Raw genomic sequence first — 19,385 nt, 5'->3', positions numbered from 1 at the left:
CTGTATGTAATTCAGAGATAAATCATTTTACAAGTTGATCCTGAGGCATAACTAGTGATGTAAATCTATTTTCCAAAATTAAATGCAATAAAAAGTACTTAAAATATGCTTATTTTATTTCTCTAGATTATGTTTTGCTATTTTAACCGAACCAGAATTCCTAAAATACTAATATTCTGAAGAAGAATGTTAAATCTGGGGAGTTCTTTTGGTCGAAACATTTGACACTCTATTTTAGGTTAAAGATTTGACAGTGCAACTCAAATCCAATACACACTAGTTGAAAAGTGTAATCTGCAATTCCCATAAAAGATGCAGGGTTTTCTGAAAAGGATGCAAGTAGTGTGGGGAAACGTTCCAATCACAAAGAGAGCTATTGGCAGCTAAACATCAAGCAGCAGAGTTAGACCCATTATCAATAGGAGGAGAGAAAATTTTCAGGAATGGTGACAACTTAGGAACTTCTAGAGAGTATGGCTTGTGTATTCAAAGACTTGAGAGAGGCCCTTGGAAAATTGATGGAGCCCTAGAAGATTTTTGCAACAACAAAAATGCCCTTCTTTATAATCATGCTCAAGAAGTTAAACATAGAACAAAGAATTTGTGTCATACAACTTTGTTAGAAAAGTTATACACAAAAGATGCTTTACTCAGTCTTTGTTTTGACTATCAACTAGTGCATAGTTACAATTACAACCTGAATTTTGTTATAAATGATAAAATTAATTTCTAAAATAGATATTTAACACAATTAATACAAAATAAACTTTTCATCAAACATCTTCCCCACAATTTACTATTAAATTTAGTTCTAATATTAAGCATGTCCATTTATTTTAATATTCTACTCTTCTCTGATCTTGAGCACATTACTATCTTGATTAAATCTCAGTCCCCCCCGCCCCAGTTTTACTGAGAAATAATTAACATACATCACTGTATAAGTTTAAGGTATATAGCATGATGGTTTGATATATACGTATTATGAAATGATGACCATAGTAGGTTTAGTTAACATCCATCATCTCATACAGATACAATTAAAAAAAAAAAGGAAAAGAATTTTCTCCTTGTGATGAAAACTCTCAGGCCGTACTCTCTTAACAACTTTCCTATGTGTCATACAGCGGTGTTAACTATAGTTATCATGTTGTAGATTACATCCCTAGTACATATTTATCTTATAACTGGAAGTTTCTACCAATTCCCCATCTCCCCACCCCCTACCTCTGGTAATCACAAATGGATATTTTAAGTGGCCTTTTATAGTGAATCTCAGATAACAAAGGCTACATGGAAGGTACTTTTGACACATGTGTTTTCCTCAGTGGAAAATTGCTCTTTTCTCCTAAAACTTTTTTTTCTGTGAACAGAGAAAAATCCTACACATATTATTTCATTAAGGGAAGTTTTGTTGGCTAAAGCAGTGAATTAAGAAAGGACATTATCTGTGCATAACAGTTCCAAAGTACAGTAATTTGCTAAGAAGAAATGCTATGACCATGTCCATAAAGGGATCATTATCTAATGGGAGTATCTTTATTTTGTTCTAGACCAAAATAAGTTCTTGTTCTCAATTATTGAGGAAAACTTATTTCTGAAAATGTGTACAGAATTTGAAACTTCAAGCTTTTAGCACATGACCTGGCTTTGCCATTGTGAACTCTTAGGCAAATGACTTAAAATACTTGCTACAGTTTATGAAACTCTAAAATAGGTCCATTGATAACCACTTCACAGACTTATGAAGATCATATTGTGGAAGCATTTGAAAATAATATTATATATTATAGACAGGATTGATTGTAACAGGAGTGATAAGAGGATGGAAATAGAATTTGATGGATCATCTCTGAATTGCAACTAACACAGTGCTTTCCTTATTAGTAACGTTCTGATTCAGATTTTCCACAATGTGCAAATTAATTCCTGGTAAATAGTTAGATTTTAAGGAACTTGGGTTATCAGTGTATAGCTGCATGATAGCCATCTGTCTTCATGCTACCAACTACTCTTAGTCTCCTCAGCAACTATAGATTTAGCAAATTAATTCTATTATATATATGCTCTTTGAATACATATTATTCTTAATCATTTATCTCCATGATAACAAAACAAGATATTGGTAGAAGGACAGAATAATAAGTAGTACTGAACTGTCCTCTAAAGGGAAAACAACTTAAGCATAGCTCACATAAAAACTAGGCCATGAATTTACACACAAGATGAATAAACATTTCTTTAATCAAGTTGAAGTCTCTCTCTTCAACTTTCCTTTCGACCCTTATTAATTGTACATCCTTAGGGAAATTTACATAGCTTCTTGGGCCCTAGCCTTGTCCTCTATTAACTGGGGATAATAATAGTACTTACCTCTAGGTATTATTGAAAACTAAGTGAGAAAATCAAGGTAAGGTAAACTCTATTAGACAGTGCCCAGCACTTAGTAAAATCTCAATAAGTATTACCTAGTAGACAACTACAGTGGTAGAATTTATGTCTCCTAATTTGCAAGATAACTACAAAAGCCTTTATATTTTTAAAGCACTTATTTTTTTTTTTAATTTTCAGTCTTTCCATGAGCTACTCCATGTAAAGTTTTATCATCAGTTTATTTTTCCATGTTCACATAGCTGCACTTATTACAGTATAAAACAGTACCATAATAATTTACATCTGACTAATCTGATTAGATACCACTTTACAGAAAAGTACCCTGAAGCTGGAAAAGGCTGAGTGCTTGCTGAAAGCCTCTGAGCTAGGAAGTAGTAGGACTAGAATACAAATCAGTTGGGAGCCTTTGCAAAATGGTGCATTGAAAATGCCCAGTAGTGGTACCTCATTTCACTGTGGTGTTATTTGAGAGACGATGATTAAACATGTTTTCTTTTTGTATTGAAACTGATTCCCTCTATTGTTAGAATACTCTAAGAAACCCCTTTGTGCAAGTTTTTGTGAAATTCTCCGTGGGACTTGATGCTATTGAACTCTTGAAACAGATGGATGAACTCGGTGAGTCCAGAGTCACAAAACTTTTATTTACTTGTCATGTCAGAAATGTGAAAAGCCTGTGCCATATAAGATCTTCTTTTCCTTTTCTTCTGTATTTGGTTTCTATCTAGTTGTCCTAAGAAAAGTAAAATCCTGGATATATCTATCCATCTTCTTCCTCGTTAGTTTTTTTTGTTTTGTTTTGTTTAATTTTATTTATTTATTTATTTTTGGCTGTGCTGGGTCTTCGTTTCTGTGCGAGGGCTTTCACTAGTTGCGGCGAGTGGGGGCCACTCTTCATCGCGGTGCGTGGGCCTCTCACCGTCGCGGCCTCTCTTGTTGCGGAGCACAGGCTCCAGACGCGCAGGCTCAGTAGTTGTGGCTCACGGGCCTAGTTGCTCCGCGGCATGTGGGATCTTCCCAGACCAGGGCTCGAACCCGTGTCCCGTGCATTGGCAGGCAGATTCTCAACCACTGCGCCACCAGGGAAGATCCCTAGTTAGTTGTACAGTTACAAGTAGTAATGATTATTTTGATACCCAGTGCCTGTAGTTAGTTTCAGTAATTATAAAGCAATATATTCCGTGTAAATGCAGCTTGTCCTTCAATCACAGGTAGGTTGCTACAGGAGGACACTTTTTGGGGGTAACTTGATGAAAAGCAAGTCTTTAAGGACAAAAGAAGATGAAATGGTTTATTTCTGGCTACATTTATAATTTTATCTCCACTGGCCTTAGTATCACTTTGACTAACTCAGAATGTAACCAGGAGAAGTTATAGAGTTAGCAAAAACAAAACCAAAGCGATGCAGAGACTCAAACGAAAATAAACCTAAATCACTATTCAAGGTTGGCTCCTCCTCTCATGATCATTTAAAAGGAACAGGCAGAAGAGGATCAAAGAAAGCTGTCTGAACTTATGCGTTCCCTCTGCCACATCCCCACCTTCAACATAAGGGATGCAAGATGTCTAATTCAGTCTGTGTCTGATTCCCTGTTGCTATGCAACCATGGGTAAGAGGAAGGGATTGAAAGCATCAGAATTTGACCACAGTAGAGCAAATGCCCCTCCTCCTCCCCAGTGCTACTGGGACTTACGTGATTTAGGTTGTAAACCAGTGGGGAGGAATTATGCCTACATTTATATTCTGTATAATTTTATGTACTTTATGATAGTCAACCCTGTTTGATTAAAGAAAGATGTTAGTGATTTATTCTCTAAAATTATCATTTGGGTAAGGAAACATTTGATCAAAATATCAGGGATAAACTACAAATTTCCTATATAGTTTTTTTTTTAATTTCTAACTTTGGATATAGGAGGTGAGTTTTACAATTTAAAAGAAGGTTAAAATGACTACCGCAGTGAGACTTACTGTTTGTGTAATTGTATATTTAACTTAGTATCAAAAAGGTTTTATAGTTTGGACTTGGGGAGCACTGACTCTTCATAGCTCTATCTACCAGCATTTCTGAAGAACCCTTTGCTGTTGTGTTGATTTCCAGTGGCCGCTGGAGGCCACTGTTCAACCACAATTTTACCCCTCCCCCACCAATGTCTATATGAAGCAAAGCATTTCACTTTAAATTCTAATGAGAGGTGCGTTTAAGAAGTTGCCCCCTGTGAGAAATTTAGTCTTCTATTGGACGATGGTAGAGACATGTTTGGGTTCTGTGAAGAGGGATTTATGATATCACAGCCTTCTCAGTATTCATGATGATCAAGTCAGTGAAACTTTAATTGGCCAAGTGATTTATTAACTTGCAATTTTATATTTACCCTTTGTCTCAGTTGATTTCCTCATAAGGAATCCTGAAATTGAAGAGCAATTAAATCTTCTTTCTTCCAGAGTAATTACCTGGAAAAAAATCTTGATCATTTTATCTAGATTAATACAGATATTGAATAGAGATAGCTCACATAAGGTTTTAAGTCAAACAGTATTAGAAAGTTGTAACTGTGTGGCATAGATTGTCACCTGAGAAATGATTCTGTATCCCAACTGACTGAATGATGTCATTTATTTGTTCTACACCCTCTGCATAGACTTCCCTTGCTTAAATTCTTACATCTACATTCCCTGAACAAAGCAAGCATTTCTGTTTATTCAAACGTTTCACCTCTAGTTTATAGTTTTCTTCCTAACTGATGCAGATAGATTTTTAAAAATTGTTCACCTTTAGTCTTTGGTTAATTGAATTGTAGCAGAATATACTTCTGAATTAGTTTGTACCATTCTTTGTACTTGGGTTTACTGTGTCTGTAACTAGTTCAACATTCTCCTCAGTGAACATTTGCACAACTGGCTACATTTTCCCAGATACAGAGTACTAGATATTTTTAGAGTAAATTCTACAAGTTCTTATTATTTATAATCTAGTTTAAGGTTTACTACTTACCAAAAAATCAGTATTTTGTCCTGTTACTACTAGAAACAACATTATAACACAACATTATAATATGCTTTGTGTCTGTTTTTTTTTCTTCTTTAGATATTCTAAGGCTAAAATTAGAGAACGGCATTGACCTCATTGATCATCTTAACACACTGTCTTCCCTGACAGTAAATATTTCCTCCTGTATATTGTATGACCGTATTCAGGCAGCAAAAAGCATAGATGAAATGGAAAGAGAGGCTAAAAGACTCTACAAAAGCAATGAACTCTTTGGAAGTAAGTGTTATTCTACTAGAATTTGAGCTTCTCTCTGTACTAAAATTGGCCAAATTCTTCCCTCACTCCTTTCATCCAGAACTCAGAAAATTAGTTGGGGGTGGAGGGAGGACACTGTCCCCTCTGATGTCCTTAGAAATGAGAACCTTTCATGTAGGCAACCAACCGTATTGGTTGAGGAGCCTTCAATATGTGTAATTTTGTTGGTATGGTTAAAATTAAAACTGTAAAGTATTACATAGTTACAGGATGAAGTTGAGTCCATCCTCGTAATCAGTCAAGATTATTCATTTATGTGTGTGTGTGTGTGTGTGTTTAATTTCAGTAAGTGGCTTAGAGTGATATATTTAATCTGGCCACTTAGTTTGTGATTATCTTCTCAAACTCCTACTTTGAGTCTCTGAGGTTGTCACTTTCAGTTAGCCACCTTTTCTGTAAATTAGAAGTCTGACCTTACTGTCACATTACTAAGTCAGTTGCCTGTTTGGCTGCCCCCTATGTGTACCCTCCAAACAATGAATAATGTCAACCATAAAATAACCTTCTGATGTTGTTGCCATTTTCTTTTTAGGTGTTATTTTTAAGCTTCCTTCCAATAGCAGCCAGCACAGAAGCTATGACTCTGAAAACGTCTCTCTTCCTCCTGTTGTAAAATATACCATCCGCATGAGTCTCAAGACCTCACAGACCACAAGAAGCATAAGAACCAAGATATGGGCCCCAGGGCCACACAATTCTCCGTCAAACAACCAGATCTATGGCAGGGCTTTTGTTTACTTACAGGATAGTATTGAAAGAGCAATCATTGAATTGCAGACTGGAAGGAACTCCCAGGAAATAGCAGTCCAGGTCCAAGCAATTCCTTATCCCTGCTACATGAAAGACAAGTAAGTCCGTGCACTTTCAGGCATTTTAAATAATCAACCACTTTTTTTAGAATTCATTTCTTTTCATTCATTCACATGTGTCACATGAAAGGAATAACGTTCACCAAACCTTTGTCAAATGCTTGTTTCAAGGAAAAGATCCACAGTATATCCATGTTTTCTTTAATATAATCCTTAGCCTTCCAAGTACTTTGGCCCCCAAATTAAGAGAGTTGGACTCCAGACTTGAGTGCATCGCTGCATGATTTTGATGTTACCCACTCTCAACTGGTTTTACTTTCCTCTAATCAAATAAGGATATTAAACAAAACAATCTTAAAAATCCCTTCCAACTCTCAAATTTAATTAGAAATATGTGAGTGTAGGGTCAGTTTTACAGAAAAAAATTAATAAAACATTATTGATCAACTCTCTAAGATAAATATTGTGCTATCTGAAACTATCGTATGTATTCTCAGTCCACTTGGTAGGAATCTTTATCTAAAATGGTTTTGCTAAATGAACAAAAAATGTACAGATCATGCTTTTAGACAATTGAATTTGAATATTCAAGAAATTTGCCAGTAGGGTAGCACTGAATGGTTCTTCCACTCTGACCACAGTAAGAAAATAAGGTTGGTGGGCTAAGTTTTTCATGCTCATTCTACACAAAAGCTTGAGGCTGAATATTACTTTAAACGAATTGTGCTTGTTATTCAGCCCAGTTATTGCAGTTTATATACAACTGAGATGGGTCTGGATTTTTTTTTTTCTGTTTCTATCAATGCTTCTGTCTCCTTTGACTGCTTCAAGAGCTATAGAGATGAGGTTATGTAGCTGTTTGTGCAGCAGTGATACGAGAAGACAGGTGATGATTCTGTCAGCAGGTTGTCAAGGTTAGCTACTTATTGTAGAAGCCAGTCAGGACCTTGTTGCCTAAACCATGTGTGAACTGAAATGGCTTGCATGAATAGTTAAGACCTATGGTTTCAATTAAATGAAAATTCTCATCTATTTTCCTTCTGACTTTCTTCCCCTTGTAAATTTTAGTACCTAGGATGGTAGTTACCTGGATGTTTCTTTTAAGAGTAAAGTAACTGTACTCTGCATTCTTCATGGGAGTATGAACATAATGCCTTAATGTACCCATATAAACTCTTTGTTGCATACAAAGTGCTTTCACACGTATAATTTCATTTGTTGCACCAAACAACCTCATAAAGTGAGAGCAGATTTTATCAGCCACGCTTTCCAGATGAAAAAATTGAAATCCAAGTAAATTGCCTGAAGTTGAATAGCTGGTACTGCATTGGTCCATTAATTACAATACTAGAATTTTCTCTTTCATACTATACCAAACCTAAAATACACAGTCACTTGGAAGAAACATTAGTGGGGATTTGTTATTAATGAATGAAGGCCTTTTCCTAATTCCAGGGCCAGAAACAGCATCAAGGCTGGACCTGATCCAAGACAAAATTCATTCAGCAAATATTCTTTAAATGCTTCCCCCTTGCCAGTTTCCCAGGAACCAAAAAAATTGGATGTGGCCCCAACCCTCACTTCTCCCCCACTAAAAAATCCTTCATATCTCTGTTGGTGATACACTTCTGATGCTAAAGTGAAAATGAATGATGGTGATGTCATGTTCCATAAATATTTGCATTTTTCATGGGGAACTTGAAGGTAATTCCTTGGCCTTATAGATTAAAAAGAAAATGGCCTTGGGACATTTCTGCAAGTGAAAGTTTCACTGGAGCCTAATATGTAAAACAGATCAATTTAGAGATTCTCTCATTGAAAACTACTCCTTTGCCTTAGCCCATAGTTGGTGGCTAATGTCAGCATCATGGTTCTTAGAGTGTGGTCTCCAGACCAGCAGCATCAGCATCACCTGGGAGATTGTTTAAAGTGCAAATTCCAAACCCCATCTCAGATATAATAAATCAGGAGCTCATGGGTGGAGCCCAGAATCTGTTTTAAAAAGCCCTTCAGGTGATTTCGATGCATGCTCAACTTTGAGAAACACTGCATTTGAACATTCAGGTACTATGGGCCAGCCATTCAGGAATATATTTAGGGCGCAATGAAGTCTTCCAGCAACCCTCTAGTTACCAGAAAAAACATTTCTATACTGTTTATGAAACATCCCCTAGAGCATTATTTTGAGGAATCCAAGTTCTTTGCATTTTAAATCAAATGATTTTGAGTTTCATTCTATTTCGTTTTGGGAAATTTGGTTTAATAATAACTATCAGCTTCCAAAGAGTAGATAAGTACAGTAATTTGAGAAGATACATCTTTTAGCTAGGTAAACCAATCATCATCTAATTTTAAATCTGCCTTTTAGATAAGAATTTAGTTTAGACAGAAGGGCTTAGAGCCTTGCAATTATATCTGTATAATAATTATTTTCCTGAACAGGACATACACAAACACCCTTTAAACAATTTGGCAATTTTATCTAACAATCCAGAACTGTTTTACTCTTGCAGCAGTACGGCAAGAAAATCATGCACTTACTGTTAAGTCAGCTTCACACTTCATAAATGAAAGAGTCGTAATAATAATTAGTCTCAATTTCAGAACAGGATTATAATTTCAGTGTAGGAGGGAGTGTGTTCTTTATACATTAAAATCTGCAAATGTGACATTCATTTTGGTCACTGGATTTTTGTTTTTTTGTTTTTGTTTTTGTTTTTCCTTACAGCTTCCTAACCAGTGTCTCTTATTCCCTTCCAATCGTGCTCATGGTTGCCTGGGTTATATTTATAGCTGCATTTGTAAAAAAACTTGTTTATGAGAAAGACCTCCGACTTCATGAGGTATGTTGAGAATCTCTTATTAAATAAGTTGTACATGGATATAATTAATTACCATGATTTTCGTCATACCTAAGCAAACTCAGAAAGCCTGACCCATACCTGGTGAATTAGATGGAAAAATATATTATGAAACATTAAGGCAGCTGGTACGGCAATATTTTGTCTTCTCAAAAAGTTGTGTAGAAGTTATTTTATAAATGCTTCTGAAAAACGAAATCTGAATAATTCTGAATAAAATCTGAGTACGATTTATGATCCTAACAGTAATTTTTGCCCAAGAAGTTACTTGTAGGACTTAGGATTTAACAAAAGAATTTTAAATAATAACAATAATAACTGTTAAGAAAGGAAAATTGTTGGCATAGTAACTAAATGAGTCCAAATGAAGATATAGATATATAGATACAGACATAGATATAGATATAGATAGATACAGATTTGGACGTGGACAGAGACATATGACTTGTTTCAGCTCTCAAGAAGCAAATTCTCTTTCCAGTATACCTTGTCTCCTTCAGTTCTCTCTCACTGACTTGTGATTTATAGAGACTAAGAATTTCACGTTATGCTACTGATTAGGTTAATAATATGACGATGAAAGACAGGACCTGGGATGTAAAGCATGATCTCTTCTCGAACATATTCTTCATCATTATCCCCAAATCCAAAATATCTCACTTCTTTTTAGAATTTATGAAAAAGCATTGTGTGACTTTTTGATTGTATTACAGTAGAAATAATTTTATCTGCTAATCCTGTAATGAGCCCATTCTTTACACTCACTCATGAAGTGACAAGATAGCGGAAACATTTCAAAACTGAGGGACAATAATTATTGCAGGCCTGGCTGACAATCTGAAACAATGAGGTTAGAGTAACCTGTTAGCCCAATTGTACTTTTCAGACTTACTTTGCCAGTGCTTTTAGGCAATTGATTATTTCTCCTTACAAAGTACAAATTACTGCTTTATGTTTTTGTCAGCTCAACATCAGACTTCCAGGGTTGTCCTAGAGTTTGAACCCACACTTTTTACCTTTCCTATTTGAATTCTGGGTGATCTTCAGCTGCATTTTTATATTTCAGTTATAATTTGGTAAAAGTCTCATCAACTGGTTTGAGCCCCGTTGTTTTCAGGACTGTGTACAATGTTTTCTTAACCCCAGTTTAGAAACTCGAATCCATGCCCTGGACCATAACTTTGGTTGCAAGCTCCTACCTTATATTTCTCTGTCAGGTTCCTGGTACTCAGAAGTGAATCTTTACAAATTAAAGGAAAACTTTGAAATAGAAAACTGATAGAAACTGAGTTCTTTTCTACAGCACAGTAAATAATCTACCTTAAAAATATAAGTAAATATAAGCATGTGTGTGTGTATATATGTGTTGTGATATATGTCTATTATGTATATATTATATACGTATATGTAAATACATGCATTCTGTATTATTTTGGTTTGAAAATAGTACTCTCTGGGGGATTCCCTGGTGGTCCAGTGGTTAGGGCTCTGCACTTCCAATGCAGCGGGGAGCGGGTTCGATCCCTGGTCGGGGAACTAAGATTCTACATGCTGCATGGCATGGCCCAAAAATAAATAAATAAATAAATAGTACTCTCTGAATGCATCTATAGATGTCATCAAAAAACATCAAAGCACAATAAAGAGTTTTTCTCAATAGAAGACATGAAAGGCATTTTTAACAATGAACCAGTTTCTGTTTGGTAGCTCTGTGTCTTCATTTTGCAGGCGTCTACTTTCAAAATTTAACTAGCTGAGTCTTGGGGGTCAAAGTTACATAGTGGAATATCACTGAACTTGGAATCAGAAAATAAGGCTTTGAGTCTTCCAGTTCATATTCACTTGGGCCCAATCCCTTAAACTCTCTGAGTCTTGTCATCTAGACTTCATTCAGCATTATATTTCCAGAATGTACTTTCTCACTGCCAGAACAGAAGAGATATTCGATTATTCATTTTTTTATCAATTCTAAGAATGATTTTTTTTTTCACATTTTAAAGCCTCTGAAATTGAGATGTATTTGATAGGGTGTCATAATTTATTTGGCAGTGATTTTTCTTTCTTGGTGGCATGTAAAATAATGACACATCTTAAAATTAGCAGTGTCGTAAATTTAAAGGAATATGGTCTATTCGTGAGATGAGTTGATGGAAGCCGGTGTGGAACGAGTAGAATATTTCTAATGCCCCTGCTCAGCCTACCTCCTCTGCCAACAGTTCTAAACTAACCTCCTCCTTTTTCAAGATGAAAAAGCTGAGCCCAGAAAGTGAGAGGTGACTTGATGAAAACTATGGGCTAGTTAATGGTAGACCTGGGTCTAAAACTCAAGTGTCTGGACTTCTGACCAATTCTTTTCCGTGTCATAGCTACCTTCTCTCTCACAATTTTATTTTAGTAGCCTAGACTCCTAATGACTATTGAAGATGATGGTGGATAGACTCTTAGGTTACCAGCGACTCAAGATGCCTTTTTAATATTATCATTTTAATATTTACTAAGATCTAAAGCTGCCCATTCTCCGTTTCCTTTTCCCAACTGAATAAAAAAGTAAACAAACAAACCAACAAAACATTTTTCCTTCTGTAATTGTTGTCACAGCTAGGCAGAGAAACCAGGTCAGTTGCTAAATCAGTGAAGCCATTCACCTTTGAACTTGTTATGGTATGATTCTAGTAAACTCCTTTAACTTGTTAAAGAAATTTAGCACAAATATTAATGCCCAATAAGTTTATTGATAAAATGAAGCCTGTAGTTTAAAAAAAACTATTTCAAAATGTCTTGCAATTGAGTTTTATTCTGCATTCCTTGCTTTTTAAAATTAAAATATTAAATCTGTACAAAAGCTGATTTTATATCACACCAAAGAGTTGTTTTTCACATTATGTTCTCGGTTTCGTGGTTAGTTTCATCTATTTGCTCTAATATAAGTCATTTATGGGGACTTGATTGTTTATATTGCTTTGTAGACAAAATTTTGGAGTTGTCCTCTCTCAGTTCAGACAGGTAACCTAAAATATCTGTGGTCGGCAGACAAGATTACCAAGAATTATGCAAGAGTCTGTAGTCCTGTGGTGCTTCACTTGAGGCAATTTTTTATGTTTTCTTTTTTTTTGAATGCTAATTTATTCTTTTTTTTTTAACATCTTTATTGGAGTATAATTGCTTTACAATGGTGTGCTAGTTTCTGCTGTATAGCAAAGTGAATCAGCTGTATGTATACATATATCCCCATATCCCCTACCTCTTGCGTCTCCCTCCCACCATCCCTATCCCACCCTTCTAGGTGGTCACAAAGCACTGAGCTCATCTCCGTGTGCGATGCAGCTGCTTCCCACTAGCTATCTATTTTCCATTTGAAAATATATGTAAGTCCATGCCACTCTCTCACTTCGTCCCAGCTTAAACTTCCCCCTCCCCATGTCCTCAAGTCCATTCTCTACATCTGCGTCTTTATTCTTGCCCTGCCCCTAGGTTCTTCATAACCATTTTTATTTTTTTAAGATTCCATATATATGTGTTAGCATACAGTATTTCTTTTTCTCTTTCTGACTTACTTCACTCTGTATGACAGACAGAGTCTAGGTCCATCCACCTCACTACAAATAACTCAATTTCGTTTCTTTTCATGGCTGAATAATATTCCATTGTATATATATGCCACATCTTCTTTATCCATTCATCTGTCGATGGACACTTAGGTTGCTTCCATGTCCTGGCTATTGTAAATAGAGCTGCAGTGAACATTGTGGTACATGACTCTTTTTGAATTATGGTTTTCTCAGGGTATATGCCCATTCGTGGGATTGCTGGGTCATATGGTAGTTCTATTTTTAGTGTTTTAAGGAACCTACATACTGTTCTCCATAGTGGCTGTATCAATTTACATTCCCACCAACAGTGCAAGAGGGTTCCCTTTTCTCCACACCCTCTCCAGCATTTGTTTGTAGGTTTTTTGATGATAGCCATTCTGACAGGTGTGAGGTGATACCTCATTGTAGTTTAGATTTGCGTTTCTCTAATGATTAATGATGTTGAGCATTCTTTCATGTGTTTGTTGGCAATCTGTATATCTCCTTTGGAGAAATATATATTTAGGGTTTTTGCCCATTTTTGGATTGGCATGTTTGTTTTTTTTTTTATATTGAGCTGCATGAGCTGCTTGTAAATTTTGGAGATTAATCCTTTGTCAGTTGCTTCTTTTGCAAATATTTTCTCCCATTCTGGGGGCTGTCTTTTCGTCTTGTTTATGGTTTCCTTTGCTCTGCAAAAGCTTTTAAGATTCATTACACCCCATTTGTTTATTTTTGTTTTTATTTCCATTTCTCTAGGAGGTGGGTCAAAAAGGATCTTGCTGTGATTTATGTCAAAGAGTGTTCTTCCTATGTTTTCCTCTAAGAGTTTTATAGTGTCCGGTCTTACATTTAGGTCTCAAATCCATTTTGAGTTCATTTTTGTGTATGGTGTTAGGGTGTGCTCTAATTTCATGTAACTGTCCAGTTTCCCCAGCACAACTTATTGAAGAGGCTGTCTTTTCTCCATTGTATATTCTTGCCTCCTTTATCAAAGATAAGGTGACCATATGTGCATGGGTTTATCTCTGGGCTTTCTATCCTGTTCCATTGATCTATATTTCTTTTTTTGTGCCAGTACCATACTGTCTTGATTACTGTAGCTTTGTAGTATAGTCTGAAGTCAGGGAGCCTGATTCCTCCACCTCCGTTTTTCCTTCTCAAGATTGCTTGGGCTATACAAGGTCTTTTGTATTTCCGTACAAATTGTGAAATTTTTTGTTCTAGTTCTGTGAAAAATGCCATTGGTAGTTTGACAGGGATTGCATTGAATCTGTAGATTGCTTTGGGTAGTATAGTCATTTTCACAATGTTGATTCTTCCAATCCAAGAACATGGTATGTCTCTCCATCTGTTTGTATCATCTTTAATTTCTTTCATCAGTGTCTTATAGTTTTCTGCATACAGGTCTTTTGTCTCCTTAGGTAGGTTTATTCCTAGGTATTTTATTCTTTTTGTTGCAGTGGTAAATGGAAGTGTTTCCTTAATTTCTCTTTCAGATTTTTCATTATTAGTGTATAGGTATGCAAGAGATTTCTGTGCATTAATTTTGTATCCTGCTACTTTACCAGATTCATTGATTAGCTCTAGTAGTTTTCTGGTGGCAGTTTTAGGATTCTCTATGTATAGTATCATGTCATCTGCAAACAGTGACAGCTTTACTTCTTCTTTTCCGATTTGGATTCCTTTTATTTCTTTGTCTTCTCTGATTGCTGTGGCTAACACTTCCAAAACTATGTTGAATAATAGTGGTGAGAGTGGGCAACCTTGTCTTGTTCCTGATCTTAGTGGAAATGGTTTCAGTTTTTCACCATTGAGGACAATGTTGGCTGGGGGTTTGTCATATATGGCCTTTATTATGTTGAAGAAAGTTCCCTCTATGCCTACTTTCTGCAGGGCTTTTATCATAAATGGGTGTTGAATTTTGTCAAAAGCTTTCTCTGCATCTATTGAGATGATCATATGGTTTTTCTCCTTCAATTTGTTAATATGATGTATCACGTTGATTGATTTGCGTATATTGAAGAATCCTTGCATTCCTGGAATAAACCCCACTTGATCATGGTGTATAATCCTTTTAATGTGCTGTTGGATTCTGTTTGCTAGTATTTTGTTGAGGATTTTTGCATCTATGTTCATCAGTGATATTGGCCTGTAGTTTTCTTTCTTTGTGACATCTTTGTCTGGTTTTGGTATCAGGGTGATGGTGGCCTCGTAGAATGAGTTTGGGAGTGTTCCTCCCTCTGCAATATTTTGGAAGAGTTTAAGAAGGATAGGTGTTAGCTCTTCTCTAGATGTTTGATAGAATTCGCCAGTGAAGCCATCTGGTCCTGGGCTTTTGTTTGTTGGAAGATTTTTAATCACAGTTTCAATTTCAGTGCTTGTGATTGGTCTGTTCATATTTTCTATTTCTTCCTGGTTCAGTCTCGGTAGGTTGTGCATTTCTAAGAATCTGTCCATTTCTTCCAAGTTGTCCATTTTATTGGCATAGAGTTGCTTGTAGTAATCTCTCATGATCATTTGTATTTCTGCAGTGTCAGTGGTTACTTCTCCTTTTTCATTTCTAATTCTATTGATTTGAGTCTTCTCCCTTTTTCTCTTGATGAGTCTGGCTAATGGTTTATCAATTTTGTTTATCTTCTCAAAGAACCAGCTTTTAGTTTCATTGATTTTTGCTATTGTTTCCTTCATTTCTTTTTCATTTATTTCTGATCTGATCTTTATGATTTCTTTCCTTCTGCTAGCTTTGGGGGTTTATTGTTCTTCTTTCTCTAATTGCTTTAAGTGTAAGGTTAGGTTGTTTATTTGAGAAGTTTCTTGTTTCTTGATGTAGGATTGTATTGCTATAAACTTCCCTCTTAGAACTGCTTTTGCCGCATCCCATAGGTTTTGGGTCATCGTGTGTTCATTGTCATTTGTTTCTACGAATTTTTTGATTTCCGCTTTGATTTTTTCAGTGATCTCTTGCTTATTAAGTAGTGTGTTGTTTAGCCTCCATGTGTTTGTACTTTTTATAGATTTTTTCTCGTAATTGATGTCTAGTCTCATAGCGTTGTGATCAGAAAAGATACTTGATATGATTTCAATTTTCTTCAGTTTACCAAGGCTTGATTTGTGACCCAAGATATGATCTATCCTGGAGAATGTTCCATGAGCACTTGAAAAGAAAGTGTATTCTGTTGTGTTTGGCTGGAATGTCTGTATCAATTAAGTCCATCTTTTTTAATGTATCATTTAAAGCTTGTGTTTCCTTATTTATTTTCATTTTGGATGATCTGACCATTGGTGAAAGTGGGGTGTTTAAGTCCCCTACTATTATTGTGTTACTGCCGATTTCCCCTCTTATGGCTGTTAGCATTTGCCTTACGTATTGAGGTGCTCCTATGTTGGGTGCATAAATATTTACAATTGTTATATCTTCTTCTTGGATTGATCCCTTGATCATTATATAGTGTCCTTCTTTGTCTCTTGTAATAGTCTTTGTTTTAAAGTCTATTTTGTCTGATATGAGAATTGCTACTCCATCTCTCTTTTGGTTTCCATTTGCATGGAATACCTTTTTCCATCCCCTCACTTTCAGTCTGCATGTGTCCCTAGGTCTGAAGTGTGTCTCTTGTAGACAGCATATATATGGATCTTGTTTTTGTATCCATTCATCCAGTCTGTGTCTTTTGGTTGGACCATTTAATCCATTTACATTTAAGGTACTTATCGATATGTATGTTCCTATTACAATTTTCTTAATTGTTTTGGGTTTGTTATTGTAGGTCCTTTTCTTCTCTTGTGTATCCTGCCTAGAGATGTTCCTTTAGCATTTGTTGTAAAGGTGGTTTGGTGGTGCTGAATTCTCTTAGCTTTTGCTTGTTGTAAAGTTTTTAGTTTCTCCGTTGAATCTGAATGATATCCCTGCTGGATAGAGTAATCTTGGTTGTAGGTTTTTCCCTTTCATCACTTAAAATATGTCCTGCCACTCCCTTCTGGCTTGCAGAGTTTCTGCTGAAAGATCAGCTGTTAACTTTATGGGGATTCCCTTGTATGTTATTTGTCGCTTTTCCCTTGCTGCTTTTAATATTTTTTCTTTGTATTTAACTTTTGATAGTTTGATTAATATGTGTCTTGGAGTGTTTCTCCTTGGATTTATCCTGTATGGGACTCTCTGCACTTCCTGGACTTGATTGACTATTTCCTTTCCCATATTAGGGAAGTTTTCAACTATAATCTCTTCAAGTATTTTATCAGTCCCTTTCTTTTTCTCTTCTTCTTCTCGGACCCCTATAATTCGAATGTTAGTGCATTTAATGTTGTCCCAGAGGTCTCTGAGACTGTCCTCAATTCTTTTCATTCCTTTTTCTTTATTCTGCTCTGCACTAGTTATTTCCGCTATTTTATCTTCCAGGTCACTTATCTTTTCTTCTGCCTCAGTTATTCTGCATTGATTCCTTCTAGAGAATTTTAAATTTCATTTATTGTGCTGTTCATCATTGTTTGTTTGCTCTTTATTTCTTCTAGGTCCTTGTTAAACATTTCTTGTATTTTCTCCATTCTATTTCCACAATTTTGGATTATCTTTACTCTCATTATTCTGAATTCTTTTTCAGGTAGACTGCCTATTTCCTCTTCATTTGTTTGGTCTGGTGGGTTTTTACCTTGCTCCTTCATCTGCTGTGTGTTTCTCTGTCTTCTCATTTTGCTTAACTTACTGTGTTTGGGATCTCCTTTTCGCAGGCTGCAGGTTTGTAGTTGCCTTTATTTTTGGTGTCTGCCCCCATTGGCTAAGGTTGGTTCAGTGGGTTGTGTAGGCTTCCTGGTAGAGGGGACTAGCGCCTGTGTTCTGGTGGATGAGGCTAGATCTTGTCTTTCTGGTGGGCAGGTCTGCGTCCGGTAGTGTGTTTTGGGGTGTCTGTGGCCTTATTATGATTTTAGGCAGCCTCTCTGCTAATGGGCGGGGCTGTGTTCCTGTCTTGCTAGTTGTTTGGCATAGGGTGTCCAGCACTGTAGCTTGCTGGTCGTTGATTGGAACTGGATCTTAGCATTGAGATGGAGATCTCTGGGAGAGCTTTCACCGTTTGATATTATGTGGAGCTGGGAGGTCTCTGGTGGACCAATGTCCTGAACTTGGCTCTCCCACCTCAGAGACTCAGGCCTGACACCCAGCTGGAGCACCGAGACCCTGTCAGCCACATGGCTCAGAAGAAAAGGGAGAAAAAAAGAAAGAAAGAAAGAAAAAAGTAAAATAAAATAAAGCTATTATAATCAAAAATAATTATTAAAAATAAAAGAAATTAAAAAGTAATTAAAAAGGAAAGAAAAAGAAAGAAAGAAGAGAGCACCCAAACCAAAAAACAAATCCACCAATGATAACAAGTGCTAAAAACTATACTAAAAACAAAAACAAAACAAGGAAACAAACAAAAAAAAAACGGACAAACGGAACCCTAGGACAAATGGTAAAAGCAAAGCTATACAGACAACATCACACACAGAAGCATACACATACACACTCACAAAAAGAGAAGAAGGAAATAAATATATATATCATTGCTCCCAAAGTCCACCCCCTCAATTTTGGGCTGATTCGTTGTCTATTCAGGTATTCCACAGATGCAGGGTACATCAAGTTGATTGTGGAGATTTAATCCGCTGCCCTCGAGGCTGCTGGGAGAGATTTCCCTTTCTCTTCTTTGTTCGCAAGGCTTCTTGGGTTCAGCGTTGGATTTGGCCCCGGCTCTGCATGTAGGTTGCCTGAGGGCGTCTGTTTCCACCCAGACAGGACGTCGTTAAAGGAGCAGCTGATTAGGGGGCTCTGGCTCAGTCAGGCCGGGAGGAGGGAGGGGTACGGAACATGGGGTGAGCCTGTGGTGGCAGAGGCCGGCGTGACGTTGCAACAGCCTGAGGCGTGCCATGCGTTCTCCTGGGGAAGTTGTCCCTGGATCATGGGACCCTGGCAGTGGCGGGCTGCACAGGCTCCCAGGACGAGAGGTGTGGAGAGTGACCTGTGCTCGCACACAGGCTTCTTGGTGGCTGCAGCAGCAGCCTTAGCGTCTCGTGCCCGTCTCTGGTGTCATGCTGGTAACCGCAGCTCGTGCCTGTCTCTGGAGCTCGTTTAGGTGGTGCTCTGAATCCGCTCTCCTCATGCACCCTGAAACAATGGTCTATTGCCTCTTAGGCAGTTCCAGACTTTTTCCCAGACTCCCTCCCAGCTAGCTGTGGCGCAGTAGCCCCCTTCAGGCTGTGTTCACGCCGCCAACCCCAGTCCTCTCCCTGGGATCTGACCTCTGAAGCCCGAGCCTCAGCTCCCAGCCCCCGCCCGCCCCTGCGGGTGAGCAGACAGGCCTCTCAGGCTGGTGAGTGCTGGTCGGCACCGATCCTCTGTGCGGGAATCTCTCCGCTTTGCCCTCTGCACCCCTGTTGCTGTGCTCTCCTCCGTGTCTCCGAAGCTCCCCC

General features: G+C 37.2%; 1 protein-coding gene across 1 annotated transcript in view; it reads left to right on the top strand.

The window, feature by feature from the left end:
* ABCA12 (ATP binding cassette subfamily A member 12) overlaps nt 1-19,385 on the top strand; it is a 186,631-nt gene that overhangs the window by 110,720 nt on the left and 56,526 nt on the right. Inside the window, exons 20-23 of the mRNA XM_059927396.1 lie at nt 2,922-3,012; nt 5,484-5,663; nt 6,235-6,550; nt 9,240-9,354. Of these exons, the coding sequence (XP_059783379.1) occupies nt 2,922-3,012; nt 5,484-5,663; nt 6,235-6,550; nt 9,240-9,354 (702 nt within the window). The remainder of the gene's footprint in view (nt 1-2,921; nt 3,013-5,483; nt 5,664-6,234; nt 6,551-9,239; nt 9,355-19,385) is intronic.

The sequence above is a fragment of the Balaenoptera ricei genome, chromosome 7 (genome assembly GCF_028023285.1).
Source record: "Balaenoptera ricei isolate mBalRic1 chromosome 7, mBalRic1.hap2, whole genome shotgun sequence".
In the NCBI taxonomy this organism is placed as follows: Eukaryota; Metazoa; Chordata; class Mammalia; order Artiodactyla; family Balaenopteridae; genus Balaenoptera; species Balaenoptera ricei.
The sequence above is the reverse complement of the archived record's forward strand: the minus strand, read 5'-3'. Positions and strand labels throughout refer to the sequence as shown.